The sequence below is a fragment of the Pholis gunnellus genome (assembly GCF_910591455.1).
Source record: "Pholis gunnellus genome assembly, chromosome: 19".
Classification (NCBI taxonomy): Eukaryota; Metazoa; Chordata; class Actinopteri; order Perciformes; family Pholidae; genus Pholis; species Pholis gunnellus.
The window spans coordinates 3813685-3833994 of record NC_136546.1 but is presented as its reverse complement, the minus strand read 5'-3'; the positions used below and the strand labels follow the sequence as shown (position 1 = coordinate 3833994).

Genomic DNA, 20310 nt, shown 5'->3' with positions numbered 1-20310 from the left:
CGGGTCGAAGGAGGCAGCGAAGCCGGATCTGGGTCGTGCTGGGCTGGTCGCTGCTGGCGGCCCAGCTTGAGTGTGAGCAGGAGTTTGAATCGTTTAAATCGGACAGGCATTAAGAATAACTATATAGAAATAGTCAATCATCTTGATGATGCTCTTGTTTACTTATGGAGGTCATAGAGAGGCATCAGTATTAATTTAGATTGTTTCATAACCAGTTAACTGTTCCTTGTAGTAACTTTAAGAATAATGCTATTCTGTCTTCATTTACTATCAGAGAATAAAAAGTGTAAAAAAAAAAAAAGGATTGTACCTTTAAGTGTTTCCATTGATAAGACCTATTAGAGGGATATATCCAGGTTCCACACACTGCAGCACCCACATGACACATGGAACAAGAATCCGGAGTGATTAATAACAGCATTATTAGAGAAGGACATTGTGTGCATTATTATCATGTAACAAGCAGAACATTTTAGCAAAAACATTGGACAAATGGTAAAACCTTGCACAGGCAAATAACTATGTGCAATCTATAAAAAAACACCATCATTTATGGAATTGTATTCTTCTGTAAAAAATACACTGAATAATGAACATGTATCAATGTGTAGCAGTTGCTATCCACCAAAGCATTCTGGTAGTGCTTGTTAATGAAGTAAAGAATCAAATTCTCTCAACATCATATGCATTAGCAGTAGAGTGGGCCTAACAGTAAACCTAGGTAACCTGACAGATCAGTATGTGTGAGAACTTGCATGTGATTGCCAGAGAAATGGTTACTTTATTCAGTAATTTGCACTCACACTGTTTCATGGGAGCTGTGAAATCAAACCTAGTGAAATAACCATGTGATAGAAATAGGGTCGGGCAACAAACGTGATGTCAGTGGTCTTTTTTCAAAATGTCAAGAGTTTTACATTTTCACCATTTCCCTTCAAATACTGGTCTAATATCGTAATGTCTTCACATGTATTCCAATTATCGTCCCACAACTCCTGCCACATGCTCACCAGTAGAGATAGTAGAAGAAGGAGAGGACGAAGAAGGACAGCTTGCACCAGGCCTCCTTCAGGCAGAACTTGAGCGTGTCGCCGTTCATCACCGATGCCGGGTCGTAGAGCAGCTCCTTAGTGTCCGTTGGGGAATGGAAGTACCTACCACAGAGAGCAAAGACCACATCGCGGGTAGTTGACCCGTTCCAGACCCCGGAAGGGGGGAGGGGGAGGGGCGGAGGTAGGCGGGGGGAGATGATGGGAGGAAATGGGGAAGAAGATAGTATGGAAAAAGATGGCATGATGAGTTCGGGGGACACCATCATGCAGCAGACGTGGGTGAAATTGTTGAATATGTTTGTGGAAATTGACCGTTTGCTAAACCCCTTCCCTGACCAGTTGTTCAATTGTTTGCTTCGTAAAAGTATAAGGAATGGATTAAATATTGTGTAGATTTGCCCTAAAGTTGGCTGCAAATGTTTGCATACCATCTTCTTTACATGTTACCTGCCACCAACATGGGACTTTCACCCAGGAGACCAGTGCTGGTGTCCCGAATGAACCCACAAGTCAAAGTTGAGTTATATTAAATGACGTATAGGCCACACAGGAAGCTACTTTCTTTTCTTTCCTAAACCTAATTATTAGTTTTGTTGCCTAAAACTTTTTTTGTTTTGTTTCCATGGTGGCATGTCATTTTGCACTTCACGTGAAACCGCCACGTAATGCGTTGTTTGTTATTTCACGTATTTCTGTGAGATCACATGGACCTAACCTGAGCATTGCTTGTCCAAGAATGTTTTTGTCAAGTTAGCATCCAAAGACTGATATACTAAAACAAAATACCAATCCAACCTCACATTCTTCTCAACATACTGTCGACTTCAAGCTAAACAGCTACTGCTACTCTTTATTTGCTAGCCCCATCTGAGAAACCAGCAATCTTTGAGGAGTACTGTGATTCGGTCAGACAGCGTACACAAACCTCAGAAGTCAAGACTGTAGTTTTACCTTTAATCCAGCAGCAGTTCAAATGTCTTTTTTTTCATATTTCATAGATGTCTACTGGCTGCGTGGAACGTTAACAATGTTTATCTGTGCAGAGAACAAAGTTGAATACAATATGTCCACAGCTTGCTCAGGTGCCTAGGCTGTGGAAATGTGGAATTGAATCTTTGGTATTTTAATCATTATGGGTAAACTATAGACATCTGTGGCATTACGGAAGTGGAAAACAGAGGAAAAGTAAAGGTAAGATTTCCCCCTAAAGTTTCTGTAGGAAAAACTGACTGAATCACAAAATAACGCAAGAGTGCTGAGGTCACAGATGGGGCCAATTATTTCCATGTCTTCATGGGTCATCAACCAGTGAGGATGCTGAGTTCTTAGTAGGGACATGTTGCTTCGGCCTCGCAGTAATGTAATGGTGGTTTGACTTATCTTGTGTCTGATTAAGTGTCTGAATGCTTATTCAAATATATTTTCACCCAGGTCACGGATGTGGTTCTAATGGTATCAGGGCTGGGGTTTATTCATCTAAATCCAGTCAGCTCAGTAAGTGAATCACACCGAGTCAAACTATGATTTTCTATAACTCTTTATGATGAATTTCCAATGAAACGTTTTCTCCTGTTTCCAATTACAACCATTTATCACCTGCTGACTGATTTACAACACGTAGAGAGAATCCACCCTATAATAGAATCAGCATTTGTTATTGCTATGCTCTTAGCATAATAAATATTTGTAAACACAAAAAGCTCTCTCTTAAAGCTGTGTAAAATGAAGCTGTGCACTGTCACCCGAAGAGGAAAACCTGGCGGTGATTAATAACAGAGTGGGCTTGGGGAATTGTAGGATGTTTCCTAGAGCGTTTACATCCCAGTGAGTCTTGTTTCTGTGGGGCTGTTAGAATTCCGAAACGGAAAATATAACGTACAGAAAATGATCCCTCAAGGAAAGTCACCGTGAGAAACGGGAAGAGGGAATTGCTACTGCTGCCTGTTGCTTTGAGAGAGAGAGCTGTTTTGTAATGATCCGCGAATGCCTCATTACGTTTTATAGGGGGAATGGTCTTTTATGGACCCCAGAGCTGACACAAATGAACACGATGCTGTATTAATGGATAATTGTATATCAATGTAACAGACCAGTTGCATTGAGATAGTGGGAGCCTTTATTCCACATAGGCCCATCACAGAACATTTCACTCATTTAAACATTCAAATTATGTTTTGCAGGGTATGATGGGTAATGCAGTTCAACAAGGAAGCTGCCACCATGATGCATGTGGTCTGTACGGTCATAAAACTTGCCAACGGATGGTTTATGCATGTTCGTACATGTACATTGGTACAAGTGTGAAATGATCATACATTTGGTTGTCATCAATGAATTACAATGTACATTTACTAATTCAGTTGGTCAATTAGATGACTCATGCATGTATGAAATCTTCAACAATGCACTTGAAAATGAATATCGATGTACTCTGAATGTGACAGAATGGCTTTGTTGAATACAATTCCCATGTATTTCTACAGTAGATACATGCACACGTGACTGATGATGAGGTAAACAAAGTTAGCTAATAGTTAACAAACAGCCAAACAATTAGCTAATAATATGTCATTAACAATAACAAAGCACTATTGACACCATTTGTTTCACCATTACCTGAGCAAAGCCAACAGAGAAGAAGAAACGTTTTTGTTTTATTGTTTTACCGGACCAATTGTCTCCATTAGTCAGTTGGACACAAAAACATGCGGAAATACGGTCCAGGTTGAAAAATACTGAAGTTACCCTCTGATTTCCTCCACGAGCTGTGCGTCACATGCAGCCAAAGCTGTTGCTCCTACTGCTGACCGTGTTGGATGAGCGATCCCAATCAGAGGTCCACACTACAATAACTAACTTCCTGTTGTTTCTAGAACAGCGACATGCACTTTCACCTTTACTCCCCCTTCATCACCCCGGGCACTTTGTATCTTGGAAACCTCTGTTCTGGACCTCACTGTGAACATGTTCTTTTGTGAAAATACTTTATAATGAACCAAGTTGCTTTGAAAACTATGAACTTAGTAACCAGGACATTCTTTCTGGAAAGACACATTTTAAATGTCATTTTTCAATTGTTGAAGGACCACAAACTAAATATTGAAGAGATTGAATATCTTGGGCACTAAATACCAGAAATGTCTGCATGGCTTCATAACTACATAGCACCAGAGTGAAGTGAGGAAGCCTTAGGGCACCACGTAACTCCGAAAGTCGTCATGGCTATAGAGGAAGATTATAGAGGAAGGCACACCATTTATTAATACAATATATTTTCTGTAACTAGGCAACTCTTTTTGTAATTCTATTTTGCATTTTTTTTAGTCTGGGGAAGTCATGTGACCAAGTGTAGTCATGTGACCAACATTCGGACCATCACAGTCATTGACATTCTAGCATAATGGTTTGTCAGAATTAACCACCTTTGATGAAGTTTATATAGGTAGCTGAAATCCTCTGGGAAACTTAGTTATCATCCGACATCCATCAGAGAGACCTCTTGTGCGAACAGAGCGACAACTTCTCAAACCACAACAGAACAAGTACGAAAACGTAAGTACTCAAACAACAATAAAGCATTACCGTTGTGTAAAAATGAAGGACCTGAGAACAGCTGAAATGGACACTGAAAAAACAGTCAACGAGCAGGCATCTGAAATTGCTGCCTTGAAGGAGACGATGGCCACAAAAGAGCTCGGTTGCGAGCAGGAGAGACAGAAAATGATGAAGGCTCTCAAGTCAGAAAGATAGGGTAGCAAAATAGCACGGGCGGACAAGGTCATCATAGCGAAGGAAAAGAACGAAATCATCCGTTCTCTTCGTGAAAGTCTGTTCAAAAAGCAGAGTGAGAGTGCCGAGTTCAACCGGGTTATTGACGCCATGAAAGAGGAGAACGAGACGTTCCTAAAGAACTGTGTAAAGAAGGCAAACCATGTCCACTTTGGTTTGGAAAAAATGGATGTGATGGACTTGGCCGCAAAGTTGCTTGCGCTTACAACTCAGCAAGATAACTTTGAGAAGAAGGTGACCGTCCTGGACCTGGAGAGCCAAGCCACGCAGAAAGACATCGAGCTCATCCGGAGCGAGGCGGAGTGGAAACTAAAACCCATGGCTCTAGAAGGACTGATGAGATGCGAGCTTGCCGCAAAGGAGGAGAGCTTCAAGAGAGAGAAGGAGCTGCAGAGACGCAGCAGAGAGATGGAGGAGGAGTGGCGCAACCAAAAGGAGGAAGAGCTAAAGCTCCTGACAAAGCAAAACGCTGACCTCCAGGTACAAAACCTCAGCCTTCAAAAGCTCGCCCAACAAACAAACAAGGAGAAGGCGCAGTTTAAGAAGGAGGAGAAAAAGGCCAGGAAGGACGCGGAAAAGATGCTGAAGAAGGACCGGAAGGAGGAGGAGAGGGAGAAGAAAGAGAAGAACGAGAACGAGAAGAGAGAAAAGGAGGAATTGAAAAGACAGAAGGACAGGAAAGAAAATGAGAAAAGACAAAAGGGGAACTGAAAAGACAAATGAAAGACAAGGAGTTGATGGAGGAAGTAGAAGAAGTGAGAAGCAACATCCTTTCTATTCTCCCCACTCACTTCTACCCTATCCTCACTTCTACCCTAAGCCCACTTCTACACTAACCCTACATCTACCCTAAACCCATCCTTCTTCCTACCAAACACCCTCCCATCCATTTACTCCCCCAACACACACACACACACACACACACACACACACACACACACACACACACACACACACACACACACACACACACACACACACACACACACTCCAGCCCCACCACACGCACACACACCCTCCTCCGTGAATCGCCACCTTAACGTGGTGGAGGAGTTTGAGTGGCTCAGTGATCCTGGGAGCTATGTTGTCTGGGGACCCTGGTAGGGTCTCCCAAGGCAAACAGGTCTCAGGGGAGAGCCCAGACTAAGAGCAGTTCAAAAATGATGGCATACACCACCTATCCCTTTTTGCACAGGTGCCATCACGTATTTAGGAATAAATATTTCCCCCAGGCCGTCAGAGCTGTTCACACTCAACTTAATTCCATTACTTTACACAGTAAACGATGATCTCCTCCACTGGATGAAACTACCACTATCACTCATGGGCAGAATAGCTACAGTTAAAATGACAATACTTCCTAAAATAAATTACCTATTCACTATGATACCATCTCAACCCACCCACTCCTGGTTCAAATCGCTTGACTCAATCATTACTCAATTCTACTGGAAAAATAAGAAATAAGACATTCTTAAATGGATCCACCCCAATCAATCAGACAACACACGGTTAGATATAGAACAGACAGTTTGTAAGGACATTCAAATTTCTGACTTAACATTTTTCAGCCAATCTATCAAACGCCATCCTTGTTTTAAAATACTAAATAGCAGAAACTCTGACAGCCTGGTGGAAACACAAAATTACTAACATTACTGTTGCACCTTCAAATTTGACTCCCATATGGAACAATCCTGATTTTCTAAGTCACAAGACACCTTTAAATCTCCACACATGGTCCGCCAAAGGCATCACTCATCTGAAACACATCTTCAATAATAACACCATGGTTTCATTCCCCCACCTGGTTCAGAAGTACGGCATCATGAGCAATCCATTTTTGGAATATCTGCAACTCAAATCATCCGTCCAATCCAAAATTAACACTAAGGCCACTAACCTAGAACTACCCCCCTCAACTTCAGAATTAATTAATATCCCTTCTTCAAAAAAGTTAATCTCATCAATATGTAGAGTAATATCACAGTCTGACAAAACATCATCCATACCATCAGGATCATAATCAGAATCAGACCTGTCCATCACTCCTGATGCTGACTTCTGGAACCAAATTTGCAATAATATTTACTTCATGACTAAAAATGCCAATTTACAACTAATACAGTACAAAATACTTCACAGAATTCATTACACTGGGCAAACATTTTTGAAAATGGGATTCAAGTCAGACATCTGTCCATATTGCACTCAAAATACCCCGGATAGCGATGTTCACGCCACCTGGCACTGCACACCAGTTAATCACTTTTGGAAGGAAATAACTGAGTCACTGTCTGTCTTCCTGTGCTGCCTCGTCCCACTATCCCCTTCACTGTGCTTACTAGGAGACATCTCAACAATAAATCTGAGCAAAACAAACCGCCGATTACTCCTCGTGGCCCTAACTATCGCCAAGAAAACTATCCTCATGAACTGGAAATCAAGGAATAACACACACATCACACACTGGAGAAATTTAATGACAGAGTATATTTCAATGGAAAATCTAACCTCCTCCATCATATACAATACAACAGAACACCACTCCATCTGCTCATCCATCACTACGTTTTTACAAACGTGACACCACCTATCCTATTAATATAGAATTTGTATAAGTATATATATATTTTTATGTATTTAATATTATTATTGTTGATTGTTGGGTCGTGGTCGGGGCGATACTTACATCTCTCACTCTCCTCTGAATCACCTTGTCAATATTAGATTTCTCTCCTATCACTCACTCCCGACTTACCGTCTTGCCTCCCGCCATTTCCTCCTTCACTTTTCACCTCCCTCTCTCTCTCTCTCTCTCTCTCTCTCTCTCTCTCTCTCAGCTGTGGAGGAAGCAACATCTGTAGCCGCTGGCAACTGGCACAGTCTCCAATTAATGAGACAGCGAGATACTTTTTTCCCATTTTTTTTGCGCCTCTCCTCTCAGCCTGTAACTTCAACCAGCTGAACACATGAGCTTAATAAACCAGGCTGCCATTAGTCTACATCTAACCCCAAACTGGCAGAAAGAACAGCAACAAAGAGGAAAAGAGACAAAGAAAGAGCAGCAAAGGAAATCTGGAGATCACTGACTGGTGACCCATTTTTTAGACATTGCCTTGAGATGTGTTAGAAAACTGATATACTGGCTTTTACCCATGCATTTTCTTCAAAACAATGGTTGTGTACATCCTCAGGAATTAACGCAAAACACCTGCAAGGTTCAATTAAACATGTACATGGCATATATCCCAATCCAGATATATCTCCTTCCCCCGTGCCATAGAGCTCCTTGGTTGACCAAAAGTTATTTAAAAGATATCAATGCTGTTGCATTGGGTCATAAACACATTTCTCCTGTCTGAGTAATGTTTGCTCGAAAGTAAAGTGCCCAGTTGTTTCCAAAATGATTATCCTTTTTAAAATAAAACTATACAGTATATTTGTATTTCTGTCTTCACTAGGAAACAATGGGCTTGAGAGCCTCAAAAACTGTAGAAAAGTCGTAATGTATTGAGAGAGGGGTGTATTGTTTTTGCTCTTTTCATGGGATTTGTTGACACAGTAAGACAAATATAGTATAAGTCGAGCTTTACCGTTTGAAATTAACAATATAGTTACTTCCTTGATATTTGCCACGTTTGGTTACATTTTTCATCTTTAGTTACATTTTACAGTGTCAGGTAGGGCAACCCTGTCTCTTACAAAATTACGGTCCCATACAACTAAATTGCATTCTCAATTACTATTCGAGGGAAACCTTCCTGGATAACGGTCACAGTTTTGAACACAATTTAAAAACAAATAAACATTTGCCAATTGAAACACAAAAAAAGGCCAAAGAACTACTTGGTTAGGTTGAGTAAAACATCATGGTTGGGCTTAAAATAAGTATTTGTTGTTTTATTTCGATTTTTTGTAACATTCAGGTTACGAAAGTCAATTTAATGATGTCACTGTTGACTTTTGGTTTCACACAGGACACAAACTTCTCCCGAGAGAAAGTAGTGTTTGTAACCCATCAAACCACACAAACTTCCCCACAATGGAGACCTCTGTTGAATATGATTACAAACGTATTTGTGACATGTCAAAAAAAAAAATTATCTGGGAATTAAAAGTTTCCATCCAAACATAGTTAACAATTAAATAATGTTTCTGTTGTATAGGATCGTCATTTTTTAAGAGACCAGGCTGTCTAGGAATGATTCTGCCCTTCTTTTCAAAATAATGGATATATTTTTTGATGTGAACAATGCTGCTTCCTACCCTCTCTGCCGCTGTCTGACCCAAGCCCATTCATTCCAACTGGAGACAAAATTATTTAAAAAAGTGTCATGGATATAAAGCTTCATTTTAAAAAGGCTACACAATTTTATAGGTGGGCACTGTACATCTTAAGCAACTTTATCTCAAACTGGGACTATTTTTACATGTGGATTAATACACGTTTGTTGCACCAGAGATTATTTAAAGCAGCTGAAGGCTGCATGGGAAACAGTCTTGGAAAACCTGTGTATGGGACTACACACACACATGCACACACAAACACACACACACACACACACACACACACACACACACACACACACACACACACACACACACACACACACACACACACACACACACACAGAAACCCTCGTTGACACAACGCATTCCATAGACCTTTACTCTAACCTTAACTATCCCAAATAAATGCCTAACCCTAACCTGAACTTAATTCTAACTTGAACATTAAAACCAAATGTTAACCCTCAAACAGGGCTTTGAAGAAGCTGCGACCGACCAAAATGCCCTCACTTTTCAAAAAAGTCCTCACTCTGCCGGTTAAAAACTTGTGGTCCTCACTATGTAGTAAGTACAAGAACACATGTGCACGAACAAACATTACAATGGATTGCATAGTCACCTCCATGTGTTGTAGAAGAGCAGGGGGATGTTGAGGCCCACCGTCAGCCACTGCTGGGCACACAGGAACATGATGCAGAAGAGTCCATGGATGGAGTATTCTGGTAGCACCAACTACAAAGAGACGCAGAGGAGCAAGAGACAGAGGAGGAATGGGGATGAGTCAGAGTGAAGAAAGTGGAGCAAAGAGCAACCGCTTAGCTTATTCAGACTTAAATCACTGATGGAGCAAAATAACTTCAATTTTTTATGAGAAGAGAGTGAGGCACCAACACTTCTTCTGCTCCCTTATTGCATATGTGGTGAATAGTGTTACTAAATGCTGATACTGCTTGAATGGCATTTGCACTAATAAAAGAACTGCATGACTGAACCAACGCTAAATTAAACTTAACTAAAGGGCGTGTTGGTTAGCAGATGCCACATTACCATTTTTAATGCCCACAGGTATAAGAAAACACCTCAAGTACCATCATTAGCATTCAAATCCTTAGCCTAGCCTATATTTAGCTACTGATAATCTGTCTATCTGCAAGCATTCCAAATGGCTAAATGCCCCCCCCATCTACATTATGGAGAGCTTAGCTTCACAATGGACTGCACACACCGATGGCAGGGCTCCATCGTTATCATAATAACTGTAGGGCTCGGCCCTCAGAATGCAGGAAGCAAGACTACCTCCTGGCAAACCGCAAGGGTGAGAATATGTGAGACCAGTGACGCCTTCCCCCCTCAAGCAACAAGGCCCGCTTTTGTTCTCCAAAATAAAAAGTGAAGCTAAAAGAAGCTTATATTTGTGCTGTTTCATAATGATCCATAACAAGTTGGAACTTCATACACTTGCAGCCAGTTCGGCGATTACAAAGCTAGATTTATAGACAACTGAAATTTGACCATGATTTAAACATTATATTATTGGAACGGCTGCATAGCTGTTACCTTTGCCCGTAGTCTGTGGCGTGAAATGAGTGGTCTGTAGCCCGTCATTCTTAAGGAACATTATGCGATGCTCTGATATGATTGCCATGCAAAAAATAAAGTTACACATTGAAGATGCACAAATTGTTTAACTCCATATACTGTAGTAGCATTACATATTTGACCGGTAGCTTATGGAGGCTACATTCGCTAATGTTAGCAAAATTTGGATAGATATTATTGTGTAACTGATGTTAGAATAACATTTTTATTAAAGCATTTTTGCAGAAAGAATCTTTTGGCTGATGGACTGATAAGATTGATAATGGTTGATAAGAGCTGAAGCAAAACTGTTAACATACAAGCCATAAAACTAAAACAAATGTTAAAGTATAGTTAGTATGTATATTATTGACTTAAGTGCTTGGACATGATGCTATTTCATGTCATGGGTAAAACACAGATGTGCATGCATTTGGGATCTAATCCCTAATTGTCATATTTTGATTCTTAGGCAGAAGCCCCCGGCATTGAGGGCGGTCTGTTGCGTTACATAATTACGCAGAAGATAAGCACTTGGTTAAAGTTGGTATTTGGTATCCTTAGAATGAGACCAGGCTGGCTCATGCACCCCCCACCCTCACCCCCTTTTGTTGCTTTAATTCCCTTTCTTGAGCATTGTTAAGAAATCCATGCAAAAGAAGCATTTAAATTCCTTATCAAAATGAAAGTACACGTTTGAAGAAAAGCACGCATTACAGCAAAAAGAGAAAGATTTTGAACTGCTGAGAGCGAGAAGATAGGAAGATGTAAGAAATGTAGATAAAAAGTTTTCCTGACGCACAATAAAAAACAAAAAAACAGTGAGGAAGCACACTTAAAAGCATATTCATCTCTGGAGAGGTCTGCTGCTTATCATCATGCAAATTGCACTTATCACATTTACCTCTATACGAGTTATTTATTTACTATTCCAGGCGAGAAGCAATGCACTACAATTTCTACCCAGGTAGTTGTATATGTCTTGTTGCGGTTGTAGGAAAATGCACACATAAAATAACATCAACTTTTGTATGAGGATGACATTGACTATTTTCACTAAATCGTATTAATTGCCTGGTTTAAGACTTTTGTTAAATAAGGCAGCGTCCACTGTGTTTCAGACATTCAGATTAAAATCAGTTCAAGAGGTTTTAACATTTACACCAAATGTTTCATTTTACATTTCTCAATCAGGAAGATATAGCACTCCTATCTGAACAGAGTAAGAAGTGCCATCTGCAAAAAGCTGTTTCATCAGAAAAGGGGCAAAGAGAGGCTATGTGTGCCGTTACTTCTCAACTTCTGCTTCCTTTCAAATGTCACTATGTTTTGTTCTCAATCCAATAACACACAGATCTACTATGTTATATAAAAAGGGATATATCATGAAAAAGTCACTTTTTCACTGCTTGTGTACATATATATGGGGTATCTGGAGTGTGTCTACCAACCCACAAACTGTGAAATTAGACGACCCAGTCAGTTTGTTTGTGGGCTGCCTCGAATAGAAAACATGGGATTCCAACGAAAAATACCAAATATGAACCTGAATATGAGCATAAAATGTAACCTTTAAAGCTGCGCAAATCAATGTTTCATATAAATAAGGGATCAAATGATCATGTGTAGTATGAACAGGGTCACTCTTAGTGACAAACCAACAGCGAATTGTTACCCGACTCTGCACTTCCTCTCAGCTCTACAAAGCCTTCGCCTTTCAAATCATTGTTCCAGGTTTTACAGCCCGCAGCTCTCATCAAACTAATTTCCAGCAGCAGCAGGCAGCTGTTTTCAGAGAAAGAGCTCTGACAAACCCACTGTGCACTACCTGCACAGCAGCAAACAGCAGACAGACACAGTGTGAGACTTGCTGGTAGTGGACTTTAAATGGCCAGGTAGAAAGATACATGATTCCAAATGAATGCTTCCTCCGCTTCTGCTGGATGTGTGAAAAGGAAACTGTTTGTTGCATTATAAGGTGAAAATTTGTCAATTTTGTCAAGAAGTCAAATGAATGAAAATGCAAAAATAAACACATTTTTACAATTCACACCATATAATAATCACGGTAAAACCATTAAGACGTTGAACAAATTTAGTTTAAAAGGACAATTTGAATGACAATACATAGTATTTTGTATTTAGTAAAAAAGAAAGAAATTCTGCAGCGATATAAAAAAAAGGGGGGGAAGCATTATATTTTAAGGTTCCTGTTACTGAGCATGAGGGGCCAGATTTATATAAGATAACCTACGCATATAGAGGCGTACACACCTTTTTAGCAGAGATATGATGAGGAGGTGATTGAATAAATGGTAACATTGTATTTAGGCTGTTTGCCTATTTCACAGATTTCATTTTTGCAGGATACACAGCGTTCTATAAAGGCTCATTGATAAACTTGATTTCAAACAATTTGAGACCATCATCTCCCTGTTCCCATATCCAGAATTGTGAAGCTCTTTGTAAAGTCACTTTCAATATGACCTCTATGAATGAGTCGTTGATCATCCTCCTGACGTTTAACAATAAGGACGATCGAGATGGTGTGCAGAAACGTGATGACTTAAGCGGTACGAACACTACAAATAGCCACAGCCGTCGAAAATGACAGCGGTGAAGTTGCACTTCTTCTTTGCTGCATTGACAGGTCTAATGTGTGGTGGAGCCAGTACAAGTATCGATATGCAAACAGACTTTCAATGGTGTTTCTGCATCTTCATCCAGGCATGCCTGTGGGAGTGGAAATGAGGCATGTGCGCCTAGTTCCACATTGATTGACATTCTTAAACACAATCAGCCGTACGTGAACGCGTCTGCACATATGTCTTTGTGCACACGCACAGCTTGAGAGAGTTGTATTCATCCAACCCCAGATGAGACTCCTTAAAAGACTGGCTGCACTCTGCTCACCAGCCGACAGGTCTTTGGCCAATCGGACATAGCAGCCGAAACTGCTTGCTGTGCAAATCCCTGTGACACCTGCGCGCTCCGCTGAAATCCCCCAGTAGTTTCTCACCGCTGTAGTTAATGTCATTCACGAAGAAAGCCACTTCACTACTCATGTATATTTAAGGGCGTGCGGGGCGGCGTGGCCTTCTGGACCGCTTGGTCTTGGAACATTACTGCACACGCTGCCATAACAAGGCGGTGTTCGGGATGCATTATTCAGACGGCCACATGCCTCCTAATAACAGAAACACACATTTTCACCGAATAGCTCTTCAGCAGTGGAAGACGAGGAAACTGCTGCTAAGACGAAACCTAAATATAACCATTTGCTTTCACACATACAGCAGGGAAGCTGCGCACACACACATACATACAAACACTCGCTAATGCAGCATGCATGCAGTTCATGGATGCGAATACACACGCGGACTGCCCTCCCCACATGGACAAAAAGCTCATTAAAAAACAATAGCCACACTGAGCTTTACATTCTCTGTCTTCTGTCCCCGTCTTGTTCAAATCCTTAATGCATGTTGGTCACTAGCACTCAGAGGAAAGTACAAGCATGACGCGTCACTCCAGCAGCAAAGCAACACTAACAAGTACATAAAACTTTACTGACAACAGCATGACAAAAACATGAAAATGGCCTTGTGTCCCCAAGCGGCCTTGTTTAAGAATGTAAAAATAACTGCAACAATGTTACAGACGTTTAACATGGAAGCATGTACAATGTAAATGGCAGTCTTTTGTAATGTGCATTTCATGTCTTAAACAATTATCCATTCATAGTTGACGCAAGCAAATTAAACCAACGTAACTTTTAAAATTCGTATATAATTTTGGGAAATTTCCCACTAGAATATTATGGGAAAAAAGTGCTCTATTTGTAAGGGATGCACCGACCTGATTTTTTCAGTATCAATACCGTTACCTGGGTTTTACAGAGTAGCGATCTGATACCAGTACAGTTAACATTTCTTTTTACAATTCACTTTTGTTTCATTTTCACCTCTTTTCTGAAAATGTCACACAGACAAAGAGGAAGATTTTTGGTAGATAAGAATGATAAAAAATATGAAGCACAATTGAAATCATACCATCTAAACCACATGTGTCAAACTCAAGGCCCGCGGGCCGAAACCGGCCCGCCACGTCTTATGTGACCCGCAAAGGCATATATAAAAAAAATGAAAAGTCATAATTATGAGGTATATTTTTACTATCAAGTCTAACTTTGTATTAGTTTTTTCCATATAAAAGGCATATGATTGTCTTAAAATTAAACTCTATGCTGCTTAACAGTGTACACTACAGTGACCATGAACTGCATCTCCCACAATGCACGTCGAGTTTGTGACCCGCAAAATGACAGACCCCGGCCGCTAGTAGCAGTTAACGTAAGAAGAGAAAAATGTATACAGAGGGAAGGCAATTTAATGAAAGATGGGAAAGCGAATACATGTTTGTGCTTCAAGGAGAGAAACCGGTCTGTCTTCTGTGCTATGAAGCAGTGTCAGTGATGAAAGAAAACAATTTACGTCGGCGTTTTGATACCCAACACGGAGCCAAGTATGCTAAATTTAGCCTCCAAGCAAAACATCAACTTGTCCAAGAATTAAAAGGCAGACTCCAATCACAGCAGAACATATTCACAAAAGCTACATCCAAAAATGATGCCGCTGTGAAGGCTAGCTTTATTGTGGCTGAAGAAACCGCCCGAGCTTCCAAGTGCTTTTCAGAGGGGGCATTTTTGAAGGAGTATTTTGAAGGTTTGTGTGCAGGTGTGCCCCGACTAGCTACAGACTTTTAAAAATGTCAGTTTGTGAAGAAACACCATCGCTGACCGAGTTAAGGAACTAGCAGGCAGTCGAGCAGTTACGCGGCTGTTTCATTAGCTGTTGATGAAAGCACAGACAACACGGACACAGAGCAACTGTCAATTTATGTAAGCGGCGTGAAGGCAGACTTGACTGTCAGTGAGGATTTCTTGGATGTAGCTGCCCTGCATGGGACAACGACGGGGAGGGAAGCAGTGGAGAAGTCCGTGAGTAAAATTAAATTACCCCTGGGGAAAGGTTGGTGGGGCTAACTATTATAGGTAACTATTAAGCATCTGGTAGGCACGACGTAGGACTTGAGACTTGACTTGGAGTCTATAGCTTAAAGACTTGAGACCAAAGACTTGAGACTTGACTTGGAGTCTATAGCTTAAAGACTTGAGACCAAAGACTTGAGACTTGAGTTGGACTCTACAGCTCAAATGCTTGAGACTTGACTTGGACGCATGACCAAAGACTCGAGATTTGACTATTACTTGCGACCAAAGACTTAAGACCTGAATTAAACTTGCAAAAAAGGACTTGTGAGCGTCTCTGGCTACAGCAAGTGGACATTGGAGGTAGAGCAATAACAAGATTGTGTCTCTTGAAAATAGAATATTGTCCTGTGTAACCAGCAGCTGATCAAATATGCTGGTCACACAGACCAGAGGACAGTCTTCAACAACCAATTGTCGACTGCAATAATTCAAAAAAATTGAAAGGCATGTGCTGGGTCCATGGGCAAGCCACGGTATTTGAAGTTCCGAAGGTACAAAAGCCATGAAGAGGACTTCACAGGAAGGCTGTCCACACCCTTCAATGTGAGCTGTAGAATCTGCTATTTACACAGCAGAAAGCAGGAAGTGCTGTTTGCAGTTTCATTCCAATGGCCTGACCACACACTATACAGGTCAAGGTCCGGTCAGCAGTCGGGCCAATTTGTGTGAACAGCTGTGTTGTAGTTTGTTTCAGTTTATCACTTTCTAATTACATTGAACTTCACTGAGTGTGGCTGTGTTTATTGTTTACGGTCATGAACAACCTGCATTTTTTCAGTCCACCATTTTAAAAGCCTCTGCCACGTCCAAACCGAACCCTGCAATCCCCCTGAGCATACTGTTTTTTAAAATGTATTTCATGGCTCAGTTAGTGTGGCATAATTGTAGCTGGGACAGAGTGCAAGCACACACATGTATAATGCAAATTACATACATTGTGCACTGCTGGCGACCCTGCTGACAACAGTAAATGTGTGTGTATTGGAGCATATGTATTCATGCTAATGGTTAACAAACTATTTTCTTCCTTCAATCACAGACTGTGTGTGTGTGTGTGTGTGTGTGTTGACTGAGGGACCCATCTGGGAATGTGCCCGGCTGGGACAGGAGGTCTGTTTCTCTGGGTGCGTTGCCCGGGGGCGGCCCCTTCGCCCATCTGATCCGACCCAGCGGCAACACTGGCGAGGATGCATTCACGTGGGGGGGAGGAGGGGGCGGGGGGGGGGGGATCTCTATTTTCACCACTGCGAGTATACCACGATACGCAGCATCCTTGCACTTTGGAAAACTTTGAACAGCTGCAACCACGCTGTCCGGCGCACTGACAGAAGTCACAACACTGCGCGAATGGATGTTGGAATGCTGAACGTGTACATTGATGAATACATAAATGTGTGCAATACGTTACCGTAAAAATGAGTCCCAACTAAAATAAATGACATTTTAAGCTCCACAAACATCTTTGGCCGGCCAGATTGCTTAAATTAACACCTAGTTTTCCAACACGTTCGTCAAGTACCAACACCCTTCATCATCCATATGACCTCTGTTTTATCTATATTTAAGAATAAAAATGTAATAACAATGTACATATTATCTTAACCAAACTATAATTTTAAAAAGGGAACCAGAATCAGTCAAAGGACAAAAAGTTAAAATTATCGCCACTTTCATATGAACATGTGTAATCTAAACTAATACAGTGGTGGAAGTGTCAGACACACGCAGTCCTCCTGCTGGAGGGAGCATTTAGCCCACTGGCAACTTTGGTAAACTATTCTCATTATGAAAATAAGGAACATTTCAAAACACTTGTGTATTACACTGTATGAACAATTTCCCACAAGGCAGCGGGTCACAACTGGCTATAAAACTGAAAAAGCATCCCTCATGCTCTGAAAATGAATATACCAAAATGGAGCATAATAGACGTGTGCACGAGTTTCAATTAGTTCCACCTTGGCTAAATGCCCATGTGAAGGACAATTACTTCTCTAATTGTGTTATCCGGTTCTGCTTTTGAGTTTAACTGCCGCTTGAAAGCAGCGGGGATGAGTAGTTGGGCTCCGGTTTTGCTTGTTTCTCCTCCCGCTGATTGGCAAATCTGGGCGATGCCCGTCGAAGGTGCGCTGTACATGTTGGATGTGTCTCCACACGGTGCTTTTCTTATACACTACACACTCTCCCTCCATTGCGTTCACCGTATCTCCAACGCCAATCCGCTTGATATGCCAACCTCAGCACGTGTTGCTTGCGGCGTACGGGTAAAAGTTTCCCAGCAGAAGGCGTGCTTGCGAATTTTGGTTCCAGATTTCATGTATCTTTTTTTTTTTAAATGTAAGCGGTAAGAAATAAACAAATGGTAACATAAATAATTTACTTTTGACAGCGAACCATCTGCAGACGGAGCTTTTCCCCATGTTTGATAGATAGTATGCAGCATTGCGTGACAGGAGCAATTACTGCAAAGGGTAGAGGTGACATCTACGAACCAGATCCAAATCCACAAAAATGAGAATTTAAATTTGGCTTAGTTTGCTGAGCCACCAGTGCTCCCTGCGCGATCCAATATATCTGCATGAATTATGTATGAATTGCATATGATCTACACTGTGAGGAAGGAAAGGAGTGGAAAAAGAAAGGAGGGGATGAATGTGGAAATGAGGGAAACGGAGATAGCAATAACTTCCAGCATTTATAGTGGGTAGTTTATTTGGGACTTCAGGTAGTAGCTGTTGATTCATATGGACCAAAATATGGATCTTCCATCAAAATATGACCTATTGACAGTACAAGGGAAATTATTTCCACTAGGTTGATATTCAATATAATGCAACAAAACATGTATTAGTTTCCACTCTGCCTGTTTTGTTTTTCTACTTTCTGATTGGCTGGAAGGTATCCAGAATTGTTTGCCACCCTTGGACACCGCCGTCTGAAACGTATTGTTTTCATTTAATGAGTCGGCAGAAATTGAGCCTTCCACCCCGAACACATTCAAGCAACAGCATGCACAGAGCTCAACGATGTAGGAGCAGTTCGGCTCATTACAGTAGAAGACCTGTTGACAATAAATCATAGTATACTATGTCAAAAGAAAGTCAGAGAATAGTATGTCAGAAGAACAAACATTACGAGTCATAATATAGTGGTGCGGATTCGGCGAGCTGCATGCAGTTTGTTTATGTGTCTTTTCTTGGTGATAAACAATTCATGAACATAATTGTTTCAGCACTAAAACACCAGAGACATTTGTTACCATTAGGGCACACAGATATCTCAGGCGTGCATTTAGCTCAGCCCAAACCAGGAGTCCTCCAAATGAATGGATCAATAAACCGATCCATTACGAACAGCTCATGACGGCGTGCTGCTGCTCCTGTTTCAGCTCTGCAAATTGCAGCGCTGCAGTTTCAAATGAAAAGCACATTTAGACCTGCCGTTGACGATGTATCATCCCCATCATCTCCCTCCTTCTCCTTTGATTAACTTAGTTAACGATGCCTCGAGACAAATTCTTCATCTCTCTAACCCCAACCAGTGCTTCCTCTGAAGGTAGCGCAATAAGGACCGTGTTAATTTAAAACAGTATAATTAAATGATGGGAGAGGTTGCGGTGACAAGACGAACAGCGATGGAGAAATATTTGAAAAGGAAAAATGCAGACTCTGAACTGGGCCCTGGGCAACAAAACCCAGATGAAAAGCCTAGTAAGGATCAACACATTGAGAGACTTGTCATTAAATTGTCAGCATATATCCGGCCCTCGGTACAACGGCCCGCCAGAAAATATCATTGTTTATCATAACTGGCCCGCCACACCACAGAGCTCCGGGACGAAACGTGGCGATGTGAGCTGGCTTTATGTGCAACATAACGAAGCATCTCACTGCGCTAAACCTCCAGCTTCAGGGACGTGTGATCACAGACATGTGTGATGCAGTAAAAGTCTCCACCGCTGTGTTCGATCCGAATCGATGCCTTAACTCCGCCCACTGTACATGCTGCTCAAACGCTCTGCATGTTTGGGAGCACATACCTGTGTGAGCAGCTTTTCTCTGTGATGAAGATGAACAAAAACCCACAAAGAAGTCGTCTCACTGATGCACACCTTCACTCCACATTGAGGGTTTCCACAGAACCTAACCCCAGATATTAATGAACTGGCAGCCAAGAGAAGATGCCAAACATCTGGCTCTGGTACGTATGCATAAAATAATGTAGCCTACCTAAACATGTATTCTTTTTGCACTTTGTACAATATCCCTTCTATCCTGTTTATTAAATGGTGACTATTTGGCCCTCAACGTAGTCCCAATTTTTAGTTTAGTCCCTCTCTGGGATTGAGTTTGACACCATGGCATAGATGCTGTATTATGATAAAAGGTGTCATTTTGTAACGTTTTTGGTTGTTGGTGTGCCGCGGGATCTTTTTAATGTAAAAAGTGTGCCGCGGCTCAGAAAAGGTTGAAAAACACTAACATAGCCTACTTAACTTACGCAATTTGGCATACTTAACAAAAGTACTTATTTTAACCCAAACCA

The 20310-nt window shown here is 41.3% G+C and overlaps 1 protein-coding gene across 1 annotated transcript in view; it reads right to left on the bottom strand.

The window, feature by feature from the left end:
• Positions 1-338: 338 nt before the first annotated feature.
• cnih3 (cornichon family AMPA receptor auxiliary protein 3) overlaps positions 339-20310 on the bottom strand; it is a gene marked incomplete at both ends in the record, with an annotated part of 71358 nt that continues 51386 nt past the window's right edge. Inside the window, 3 exons of the mRNA XM_079180923.1 lie at positions 339-366; positions 1011-1154; positions 9754-9866. Of these exons, the coding sequence (XP_079037049.1) occupies positions 339-366; positions 1011-1154; positions 9754-9866 (285 nt within the window). The remainder of the gene's footprint in view (positions 367-1010; positions 1155-9753; positions 9867-20310) is intronic.